This window comes from Trifolium pratense, linkage group LG7, assembly GCF_020283565.1.
Source record: "Trifolium pratense cultivar HEN17-A07 linkage group LG7, ARS_RC_1.1, whole genome shotgun sequence".
In the NCBI taxonomy this organism is placed as follows: domain Eukaryota; kingdom Viridiplantae; phylum Streptophyta; class Magnoliopsida; order Fabales; family Fabaceae; genus Trifolium; species Trifolium pratense.
Window position 1 is genome coordinate 47,497,215 of NC_060065.1, and position 12,486 is coordinate 47,509,700.

The following is a 12,486-nucleotide window of genomic DNA, read 5'->3' on the forward strand; positions in this document are numbered from 1 at the left end:
CCGAATTCGAAATCTTTTTCGAAAGCAGAAAGGCTTTAAAAGCCCAAGTGCTAGCAGACTTCATAGCCGAGATGACCACACCATCTACCCCGGACAAAAACAAATGGACCATCTTCGTAGATGGATCCTCGAATCCACAAGGAAGTGGTGCAGGTATCATACTCGAAAGCGGTGAAGGAGCACTCATAGAAGTTTCACTCGAGCTCGCCTTTCCAACCACAAACAACCAAGCCGAATACGAAGCTTTCTTGGCAGGATTAAGGTTGGCTCAGGATATGGAAGCCGAGGAAATTAAAATATTCACGGACTCACAGCTCGTCGCATCACAAATAACCGGAGAATACCAAACAAAAGACGAGCGACTCACGGAATATTTAAACTTGATCAAAGAAAAGTTAACCAAATTCAGACAAACCGAAATCAAGCACGTTCCTCGCGAACACAATGCAAGAGCAGATATCTTATCAAAACTCGCAAGCACTAAGAAAAAGAAAGGCGGAAATCAATCACTTATTCAGGAAACGCTATCCAAACCAAGCATAGTGAAACCCACCGAGGTATTCCTGATATGCGAGATCAACGCCAACAGCTGGATGACGCCTGTGTTCGAATTTCTGAACACTGGAAACCTCCCACTGGATAAGAAGGAGGCAGCTAAGATAAAAAGAAGAGCCTGCGCATACGTAATCCTAAATGGAAAAATGTACCGCCGAGGATTTTCCATCCCTCTACTAAGGTGCGTCGAGGAAAGCGAAGTAGCCTCGATCCTCGGCGAAATCCACGAAGGAATAAACGGTCAACACATAGGCGGACGCTCCTTGGCCAGAAAGGCCTTGCGAGCAGGATTCTATTGGCCTACCATGCAAGCGGACGCAAAAGAGCATGTCAACAAATGCGACAAATGCCAACGTCACGGGGATATGCACTTGGCCCCTCCAAACGAGCTAAGAACGCTATCGTCCCCGTGGCCGTTCTCTTGGTGGGGGATGGACCTCTTAGGACCGTTTCCAACGGCAGCAGGACAAAATAAATACTTAATAGTAGCTGTCGACTACTTCACGAAATGGATCGAAGCCGAACCTCTCGCCCACATCACAACATTCAACGTGTTGCGATTCTTCAAACGCAATATACTTGCGAGGTTTGGGATCCCTCAAGTTGTCGTTACAGATAACGGGACTCAATTCACGGACAAGAAAGTGCGAGAATTCATGGCAAAAATAGGTACGACCCAACATTTCACCTCCGTCGAACACCCTCAAACGAACGGCCAAGCCGAAGCTGCAAATAGGGTTATACTACGGGGACTCAAAAGAAGGTTGGATGAAGCAAAGGGAAAATGGACAGAAGAACTACACAGCGTACTATGGTCCTACCGAACCACTCCACATTCTACAACGGGAGAAACGCCCTTCCGACTGACGTACGGAACAGAGGCCGTAATTCCAGTAGAAACCGGAGCATCCTCCTTCCGAACAGAAGTACCCCTTGAAGGGGAAGACAACCACGAAATGCTCAGAGAGGAGCTCGACCTCTTGGAAGAACTCCGAGACGGCGCAGCCCTCCGAGAAGCTACTTTGAAACAAAAAATAGCAAAACGGCATGACAAAAAGGTCATCAAACGAGAATTTGACGTCGGGACACTAGTACTCCGACGCAACCAAAAAGATTCTCGCGAGGGTAAACTCGCGGCGAATTGGGAGGGACCTTATCGTGTCCGAGCCAAGACCGAAAACGGCGCTTATTATTTGGAAGATCTTTACGGAAAAGAAATTCCACGACCTTGGAACGCCGAAAAGCTCAAACAATACTACAGTTGAGGGGAGCTCAAAGTCACCCCTCGACGAAGGCTGTGCCTTCGCCCATGAGAAGCACGCCTATACAACGGAGGAGTGCTTAGGTACGGGCATGAATCTTAAAATATAAAACAAAGTCGAGACATTTGGAACTCGATGATGTTGGCGAGGATAGTTCTAGACCACGGAACACCATCGTCGTAGTACACGCCCGGTAGAACCCCAGCTCGCGATGGGATGTTCACACCCCGAGGAGGAAAGCTTAACAACAGCCCCTCTCCTCGTTATTAGTTTGGATTAACATCTCCAAACACTTAGAATGGTTCCCCGCACCTTCTAAGCTCGGCATCTATGGTACCAGCTATCATAACGATGACCACCGTCCAAACACACACTAGCGCGAAGAATAACATAACTCGGCGCATAGAATGTTTGGAAATTTATCAAGTTAAAAACCTCAAAGCTAGTCGAGCACTGGCATACGGGTCGTCGCTACGAAAAAATAATCAAGGCACGAACCTAAAAACGGTGAAGCATACGAACGGCCGATTCGACATTCAGAGGAAATTGAAAACATCACCATACAAAGCCTAAGTCTAGATATGAGATAAAGGTAAAAAGGCAAGAGAATAAATCAAAATACTGATAGTTAAAGACCCCGAAGGGCCATAATTGTCGGTTACATCAAAAAGGGCAAGTGCCCGAGCGAAACAAAGAAGAAAATAAATTTACACTTCATCATTAGGGGGGGTGACAATAGCTCCATCTCTCACCTCCTTCTCCTCATCTAAACCCTCCTCGTTCAAACCGGGGTTGAGAATCCTGAGCTGAGCCACTGCGTTGCTGAAACTAAAAGCTGCAGCAGCCACCATGTTGGACTCAAGCTCCTGGATCTTGGCGATCAAATCAGCACGAGAAGAGGAAGCATACTCCCCTTGAGGATCGAGCTCCTTTTCCCGATCTTCAACAACCCCGGTGACTTGGAGCCTCTCCAATTTCCCTTCCAGCTCGCCAATCAAATCCTTCTGCTCCTCAACCTTCTGCACGACACTATCCCTCTCCTCGGACACCGTCTTGAGCCTATCCTCCGCTTCCTTGAGATTGGCCGAGAGAGTCTTGCGCTCCTCCCTGAACACCTCGCAGGAGGCCTCAGATTCTGCCAACCTCCGCTGCAACAAAGGCAACTCCTTGCGAGCTTCGTCCCTCTCCTCCAAATACTTGCACTCCCGACCATTCAAAAAAGTCGACACCTCGATCAATTTGAGTAGAGCCATGGATTGGGCAGCTATTTCAGTCCGGAGACCCTCAGGACCCATATCCGAGAGGATGGCCTCATCTGCCGGATCAATCTTCACTTTGGTCTCTCCGGTCAGCAGTTTCTCATGAGCATAGAGTGGAGGAAGGACGAAATCATCGGCAGGAATATCAGCAGACAACCTGTGAGGACCAGGACGAGGAGGATCATCCTGACCAGAAAGATCCACCACCTCACGCTCCTGTTGAGAAGAGGTCTCCTCTTCCAGTCGCGTCCTCTTCGAGCGATCCACGTTGGAAGCTGTAGGCGACTGAGGGGCAGAAGAAGTTGTAGCAGCACTGCTCGCCTCCCTCTTGTTCTTGGCAGCACGAGCCTTGCGGAGAGCGGCAGATCCACTGGTCATTGTACCTACACAAATCAGAGCATCAGTTAGCAAAACAAAAGGCGAGCAAATAAAAGAAGCAAAAACAGTTGGTAAAAAGTAAATAAAAGAAAGCTGCGAGCATACTCCAAAAAGCAGTCAATTTTTCCGAGGTATCGCAAGCGAGCAACTCTTTCGTAGCGATCACCTTCGGGCAGGTCAACCTTCGACCATCTTCCCCAAGCAAAGGCTCGCCATTCGAGTCACTCAGAAGGAAAGGAGGCAAGCCCTCCACAAACTCTAATAAATTTTTATAGTCAGCTCTCTCCTCAGCTGATAACGCTCCCAGCGTAAACACAAATTCTTTGGTCGACATGGAATAATGATCCCTGCGCCAATAGAACGGGAATCTAGCAAAATCCTCCTCTATAGGGAGACCTTGCTCATCAAGCACTTCCTGTCCAAGCTCATCAATTCGATGCCCCCTACGAACGAAATTGTCCCAACCTTTCGTCGTTATTGGCCTAACTCCATAGAACACGGACTTGAACCCTCGTACCGACTCGTCGAACATATCAAAGAGGCGTTTCCGTTGCCTCAAGGAAACCCATCCATGCTTGGTACCCGGTACTGGGGCTCCCTTCGCGAGCTTCCCTTTCGCCTGTTCCCCCCGAGGACAGCTCCGTTGAAGGCCAAAATGATAGAAAAATAAAGGCAAGGTGGGACCCAGGCCTAAATACTCAGCAGTCTTTTCGAAAGCCTTGATAAAGGCCAACGAGTTCGGGTGCAGTTGAGAAGGGGCTAACCGAAGATGCCGAAAGATGGACACTTCCAGATCGGTGAAGGGCAGTCGAATTCCCAGATGCTTAAAAGCAATCTCGTACATGGGGATCGTCCCCCAAGCCCAATTGCCGCAGATCCTGTGGCGAGCAGTGGGAATCCGCACCTCGAAGTCTTCGGTAGGAGGAGTCTGAATATCCGTGCACATCGTCTCTGGGATGTCGCTCTCGCAACCCTGATAAACTGACTCCGTCTCTCGGGGTTCATCCGCCACCCACGAAACGTCGGCTCGGATGCGAATCGATGAGGAAGGCTGTTGATCTACGAACGCGAAGTCACTTTGAGATCCCTCAGCCATCTAGAAAACCTGAAAAAGCAGAGGAAGGAAAAATGAATTCGACATTCAAATCCACCCTTCCACCGCCAAATCAAGCGAAAGGGCGAGGATCTCAAACAAAGATTACGCGGAAACTAAAAGGGACAAGATAATCTATCCGAGCGCGAAATTCATGTAAACAACCGAGCACGAAACGCATGTGGTGCTCGACACTGTTCTAAGATAAAACCCAACCGTCAGTTGGTGAAAACAAGCGATTTTCGCCTAGAAACCGCGAAAAACCCTTCTTTTGGGGGGAAAAGGGTGCTAATCACCATCTACAACCTCCAAAAAGACTACCCAAGCTACATGAAAAACACACACTACAACCCCCTACCGCGTGAACTATCTACAACAATCTAAAGTAAAATCCAAACAAAATCTTCAAAGATTAAAGGATGAAACACTTACTTGTTGGTTAAATGAAGATAGGAGTAAGGAGTTTGTAGTAGAAAAACGCCTGAGGAGCGAAACCACCAGAGGAAGATTGAAAAGGAAAGGCTAACGATGGAGAAAATGAGTAAGAAACTGTAAAGTTTCAAACGAAAAAACCTCCCTCCTATATATAGGCCAACGCGTCCGTACAGGAAAATTCGCGCCGCTTCCATCTGAACCACAGGATCGATCCAACGGTCCGGATCAATCACGATCAAGTGGCTCAGATTCGATCTCAGGAGAAATGAAAAGGCGCGAAAATCCAACGGTCCAAAACGACCTCGAAGTTCAAATCTCAGAGAATAGCCACTCGAGTGCTATTTCATAGCCTTTACACGTGGCGAAAGGAAACGAAGCGACTCGTCCTTTCAAGTCACACCCGTCTGCTCGCGCAAATCTCGCGAAATCCAAGACACCACATCCCGAGAAAATCGCAACCAAAAAAGGTAATGCAAGATCCTCGGATTCCATTCCCCTTATTTCTTTGCTAAAAATACGGGGAAGACCGCAGCAACCGAATAAGAACACCGTGATCCTCGACAAATTTGTAAAATTGAAAACATGCTCGAAAAGGGAGTACGGTTTTCGATCGAAAAGTCTGCTCGGGATCGATCGGAAAATCCTCGACATCATTTAAATTAAAGCATGAGTGCAAATAAACTATGCTCGGAAAATCCAAAGGAGAATTATTTTATTAATGATAGTCCATTACAAAGGGAAGAGGATTACAAGGGGAACCGAGCACCTAATCCTCGTGCTCGGAACCTGAGCTAATTGCGGAATCCGAATCAGTCCACAGCACCTCCTCCGGCCATATCTTAGCCTCTTTCCCAACCTGGGACCCTCCTTCACCAGAGGCAGGGCCGGGAGGATAGAGGTCGGGAGATTGACGAGCCCTCAGGAACTCCTCGATTGCCCCAATGAAATCCGCCGATTCGTCGGAACTTGAGGTATCAGAAGTATCCGAGGAAGGGAACATCACCTTGGCTTCCTTCCCCTTTTGAGAACGAGCCGGCGCAGGCTTAGGAACCTCCGCTCTCTTTTTTCCTCTTCGAGACCCAGAGCCATCAGCAACAACCTTCTTGGAATCCCTATTATCCATCGCTAGCCTTCAAACTCAGGATATGGGAAGCCAAAGGATAAGCAAGTATTTATAGCAAAACTTGCCACCCAAAGGACCAGTCACCACACCTGACATCCCATAAATGCGAGAGGCGGCTGCAGAAACCTAGGATTGACCATTTGGAATAAACGATTTTCCCTTTCCAAAGCTTGACTTTGACCACAGGGACACTGCGAAAATTCAGCTGCCCAGCTCGGATCTGTTACGTTCGGTAAATCGAGATCAATCGATAAAGCTTCAAGTCATTACCCTCGCCTACGAGCATAACGACTTGGGGGGCTCCTGTTCTGGGCCGAGCTTAGAGCTCGAGCATCAGCGGGTGTCGAACACACATACCATCCGAGCACGTCCTAACGGTCAAATACCCTTGCGTATTGTAACGGCCGTAAACCGGAATGATGAGCATTAACTGCGCATCATGGCTCCTTAGCCGTTTTCCGGCAGCCACTTGATGGCCATTAATGCCATCAAGGGCCTTAGCCCAGCGCTGGGGGCTATATATATGCATCTCCACTTCATTTGCAAGGTACGCATTTTATAGCTAAGAAAACCTTACACACATACTGACTTGAGCGTCGGAGTGCCTGCAGGTACACAACCCCCCTCCGCTCCAACAGGGGACTCAAACGCTCTCAACCACCGTCAAACGCCGGCGAGGTCGCATCTTTCTGGTCTACACGATCACATAGTCTTGCTCCAATCACATCACAAAGAGGTTTGTAAGTCCTTTGTTCTATCAAAGTTGCAATTTAGTTGAACTGATCTCCGAATCAGATTAAATTGATGATGAAAGTCAAAGTTGCAACGTATAGCTCAGAGATTTGTTCATGAGAGGACTTCCAACCCAGTTGCTATCACATAGAGGCCTTACAAACCATCTATTTTTATCTTGTTCTTTTTCACATATATGGTTTTTTTATAATAAAATAATTTCGGGTTACCTAAGTTTATAATATTTAAAAGCATATCAAATTTGTATTTTAATCTCTAAAAATAAAAATAAGATGTTTTGTGTGAATTTTGATTTTTGGTCTCTAAAAATAAAGAATTTTGGTTTTAGTCCTCCTAAAATTTTCTATTTCATTTTTTTCTCCTTTCTGGACATATTTTTGATAATTATTATTATTTTCTTTGTATATTTTTTAAACATAATATGAAAATAGAGATGTTTGATATAATAGATAGACATAACATAAACATCTTTTGAACTTAAAAAAATCATAACTTTAACATTAATATAATAAACATAAATTGTTCAACTAAAATCAAAGGAAGGCTTAAAAGAAGGATGGATTAGCATACCAAATAAAATATTGACTCAAATCAATTTTTTTTTCTTTCTCAGAGGTAGTTCATAAAAGAGAATAGAGAAACGCTCGGAATTAAATTATAAAAAACACTATTTTTAATATAATTTTATTTATTTTGATTTTCTTAACATTAATCAAAGGAAGGCTTCAAAGAAGGCGAACTACATAAAATAAGAAATGATGCTAAATTTTGGTGTTAATTTGTGGAATATGAGAAATATAATAGTCGCCATCAAGGATGGATTAGTATATCAAATAAAATATTGACTCAAATCAATTTTTTTTTCTTCTTAGAGGATCTAAATTATAAAAACACTATTTTTAATATAATTTTATTTATTTTGATTTTCTTAACCAATTTCCCACACTAACATCTTATTGGTAATAGCTTGACCCTTGAATTATTTTGATAGTGGATACCATACCATATGTAGTCCCTTTAATTTGTAGTCCCTTTGTTTGTGGGTTAGACTTACCCATTGTATTTTCATTAATAAAATAGAAGCAAAAATTAATTTTATGTAAATCAAATGAAAATCTAACTAATCTAATATAATGTCCGATAAAACAGAATGAAGCAATTAAATAAATAAATCAAATGATAAAACTATATTGTTAAGAAAAATAAAGTAAAGGATGCAACAAGTTCATTATAATTTTTTTTTTAAAAGGCAAAAATAAATATATATTAACCGAATAATCTCCTGAGCACAAGACGTGTCGAAAAGATTACACAATGTCAAGAACAAGTAACAATATGAAAACTAATATACTTCCAAACAAATACACGGCTCAACCACCAACTATGGTAGTTTGAGAACAGATTAAAGTTCATTGTCTTCAACCATCGATAAGAATAAAGTTAGATTTTGTCCAACAGTTGAGGTAGGGAACACTCTGAATTTATTAATAGTCTCTGATTTCTTTCATTCCACACAACCGACACACTTACGAGCCAAATGAGTTGCATGAAAGATCGTCTCGCACGGAGACCGCATAAAGAGAAATTAACTGAATAAAATGGTCAGATAACTGTTGAGTGTCGGCCAACGAGAATCCAATCCAATTCCGAACTAACGACCACAGGGAGCTGAAAAAACTGCAAGAAATGAATAAGTGTTGAGCTGATTCAACACCACCGTAACCGGATACACTAAAATGAGCGTCTGGATAGATGATGTCTCGAGCCACCATGTTTACTTTTGTGGACAACCTGTAGCGTAAGAGTCTCCAAGCGAAAAGCAATAAGCTGTTGACAAGTCAAAAATTGATAAGCACCACAAACTGAGTAACTCAGTCAGTGTGAGACCGCTACTTCCACCTATCAGGATACTGAGCCTGTAGAGAGAATTCGTGAAGTAATAACTTTCAAACATTTATTTTTAAAGAGGCTAAAATAGTATGGGTCATGTTAACTTGTGCCCTAAGGGCACATGTTAAGCTACCTAAAAATAGAAATATAGCATTTAATGATACAAAGAATTTAATGTTTAGATAATTGAATACACCACAAGTTCAATAAATTTTTTCCACATTTATCTTCTTAACATGTGCCCTTAAGAGCACAAGTTAACATTTAATAAAAGCATAAACCAATTACCTCCCAAGATTACAAAGAAGGAGAAAACAAGAAACAATACTCAAGGCCTAACCAACACAAGAAAACACATAGGCCTAATTAACCGAAAAAGCTAAATAAACCCCTCTTAAAATCATAAAACTCCCCTTTTAAAGAGTTTCAAATATTGACTAACCCGTTCGACAAAAAAAAAAATATTGACTAACCCTACATCAAATTTTCTCATCTAAAAATCACTTAATAATAATATTATATATAGTATACACTGTCATGTCAATTTAAAGAAATATATATATATATATATATCATCATCTAGTTTATTTTTTCCCTTTTCAAACAGCATTCTGTTCTCTTCTGTCCTTTATAACACACAAATATCAGATAACTATCAAACATCATTTTGTTCTCTGTTCTCAATTCCTTTATACTTTTTGTTTGGAAAATTTTCTACTTGTAATGGAATCCAAGAGCGTCAAATGTTTTCTTAATGCCAAAACAATTCTAGTCACCGGTGTAACCGGTTTCCTGAGAAAAAGTATCTCTCTCACTCTCTTCTAAGTCATCTTATAGGTCATGGTTTAATTTGTTTACTTGTGTGATTTTGTAGTTTTTGTGGAAAAGATACTCAGAGTTCAGCCAAATGTGAAGAAGCTGTATCTTTTTCTGAGAGCTAAGAATTGTGAATCTGCAAACCAACGTTTCAACGATGAGGTGAATGTTTGTATTTTGCAAGTTTAGAATGATTTGTATCTAAGAATATTTCTTTGATCTTGCTTTGTTTCTTTGTATGTAGCTGTTTTTAAGTGTGCTTTAAAGAAATTATACCCTAAATCATGTACAAAAAAAAGGATAATAATAATAACTGTAGATGAGAAGATCAGGGAAGGTTTGTTGCAGTTTGGTTGTAACAATGACTCTAAATTAGCGGTGTAACAATATAGTCCACACTTTGGCCCAATTAGCGCTAGAGACTGTGTCTGGTTGGAAGATACACCCCCCTCCCAAAATTGATTCATATATTAGATACTGTAATTCTTTAGCATTTTTATTTTTTTAAGCTTTATATGCAATCAAGTACATATAATTAACGTTTTCTCTTCAAGGAATCAGATTTAGGGTGTTTTATTTAAACTTAAAAAAAAATATTGTTTAGAAAACAATTTAGAGATTCCTTTTGACATTTTTTTTTAAGAAAATAAATTTCTAAAAAATCTACAACAAGTTTGTCAACAAAAAAAAACTATAACAAAACTAAAGCAAGCGGACCCTTAGTCGGTAAAGATTTTGAGTAGTATTCATGATATTCTAGGTTCAAATTTTATTGGCTCCAATATAATAATTTTTTTTTTGGATAGTTAAGTATAACGATTGTACTATGATAGCTATTTAACCAAAAGAAGATAAAATAAGTTTAATCTGAGTATGTTATGCAGATTATAGGAAAAGACTTGTTTACATTGCTGAAGGAAAATCAAGGTATAAAATTCAACTCCTTTGTCTCTGAAAAGGTGACTATAGTACCCGGAGACATTTCACAAGAAGACTTGAATTTGAAGGAATCAATTCTAGAGGAGGAGATTTGTAATCAAACAAATATTATTGTTAATTTGGCTGCATCAACTAGATTTGATGAAAGGTATAAGGTGCAACTGACGACCTAGATAAATTTTCTTTTTTAATAAGTATCAAAATAGTTGTACAGAAACAGGAGTTCGGACCCCGAACAATTCACTTATTTACCTTTATGGTGGATTTTTTAGTCATTAATTAAGCTAATAATAAACAAAAAAAAATCATACATTTTTTTTTACAATAACTATAGTCTTTATTAATTGATATTAAATGCAGATACGATGTTGCATTGAATATAAATACATTAGGAGTCAAGAATGTTTTGGACTTTGCCAAAAAATGTGTTAAACTAGAGGTGGTTGTCCATGTTTCAACAGGTTAGTATATATATACATATATATGTCCATGTTTCAACTATTACTATATTCTTTAGAAGTGATAAATCACAACACTTGATATTTTAATTTTTCCTTATTTTTATCGATTCAATATCTATTAAATCACTATCTCAGTTATAATGATAAGATGAATATTAACATCTACTTCCAAAATGGAGTATAAAGTTTGTTGTCATTATTGATTTCTAAACATTTTTCAACACGTACCAGTTCATGGTGCATGTGTTATCTACATTAAAAATTGTCTTACATTAAAACTTTTTAATTAATGAAAGTGTTAATTGGATAAATTGTGACATTCACAAGAACTTAACAATTTTTTTCCTTATAAATGAATCAGGAGATTCATCCAAGTGGTGAGGAAGGTCATGTAATGTTATTTTAGAAGGGACACATTTGGATTAGAATCTCAAGCTTCCACTATCAAAGAATCTTTGAAATCATGACCTTCAATTTCTATTGACGTGGTATCTACAGATAAAGTTGCTGCTAAGGAGGCTAAGATTGAAGCATTAACCGTTGATGGGTGATGAAGTTTAGCTTTAGTTGCTTTCTTTAAAGTATTTTTGTTAAATCAATTATATGTATTTTTGTGTAGTGGACAACTTTAAGTTTGATATTGTTTAGCGTCGTAGTGGTGTACTTGATTGTTACTTTGTAAGAATGACATATATTTGGTGTCAATCCAAAATTGATTTTCTCATATTTTAGAATTATATAAATTACATAAAGTAAATAAAAATTAATATTTGAAAAATTGTATATGTATTTAATTGCTAAATAGACAGAAAAAATAACTTATTAGAGACGGAAAATATGTTTTGTCTCTATGGGTAAATAGACAAATAATTTGAATTTAGAGACGGGTAATTCTGTCTTCAATAGAGACGGATTTATTGTGTTTTGAATTCAATGTTTAGAGACAAATTTTTATTTGTTAGTGACGGATAAATTCGGTCTCCAATCAGAGACGGAATATAAAATCCGTCTCTGATAGTTTAGAGACGAGGAAATTAATGACAGAATCAAATTTGTCTCTAATTCTGTCTCTAACATCCTCAGTGACGGAATATTTGCATTTTAGAGACAGATTTTGTCCGTCGGTATTTAAGATTTTTCTAGTAGTGTTTGTGGAATATGAGAAATATAATATTGACTCAAATCAATTTTGTTTCAAATAAAATATTGACTCAAATCAATTTTTTTTCTTAGGGGTAGTTCATAAAAGAGAATAGAGACACTCGGAATTAAATTATAAAAATTGTTAGTCACCGTTTCTGGAATACTAGTTAAAAAATTAAATAAAATAAATTAATATTAAATTTTGTGTAATTAATCTTTTAAAAATATAAAAACACTATTTTTAATATAATTTTATTTATTTTGATTTTCTTAACCAATTTCCCACACTAACATCTTATTGGTAATAGCTTGACCCTTGAATTATTTTGATAGTCGATACCATACCATATGTAGTCCCTTTAATTTGTAGTCCCTATGT

At 39.6% G+C, this 12,486-nt stretch overlaps 1 protein-coding gene across 1 annotated transcript; it reads left to right on the forward strand.

The window, feature by feature from the left end:
- Positions 1 to 9,471: 9,471 nt before the first annotated feature.
- Positions 9,472 to 11,676, forward strand: LOC123896531 (fatty acyl-CoA reductase 3-like). Its single transcript, XM_045946907.1, has 5 exons — positions 9,472 to 9,550; positions 9,623 to 9,726; positions 10,449 to 10,651; positions 10,864 to 10,964; positions 11,326 to 11,676. The coding sequence occupies exons 1-5, from the start codon at positions 9,472 to 9,474 to the stop codon at positions 11,343 to 11,345; spliced, it is 507 nt and encodes a 168-aa protein (XP_045802863.1). The 3' UTR covers positions 11,346 to 11,676.
- Positions 11,677 to 12,486: the final 810 nt, after the last annotated feature.

Excerpts from the sequence above, each read along its gene's own strand:
- LOC123896531 (XM_045946907.1), top strand. The coding sequence starts at position 9,472 with ATGGAATCCAAGAGCGTCAAATGTTTTCTTAATGCCAAAACAATTCTA. Across the intron at positions 9,551-9,622 it reads AACCGGTTTCCTGAGAAAAA|TTTTTGTGGAAAAGATACTC; the intron begins GTATCTCTCTCA and ends GTGATTTTGTAG. Across the intron at positions 9,727-10,448 it reads ACCAACGTTTCAACGATGAG|ATTATAGGAAAAGACTTGTT; the intron begins GTGAATGTTTGT and ends TATGTTATGCAG.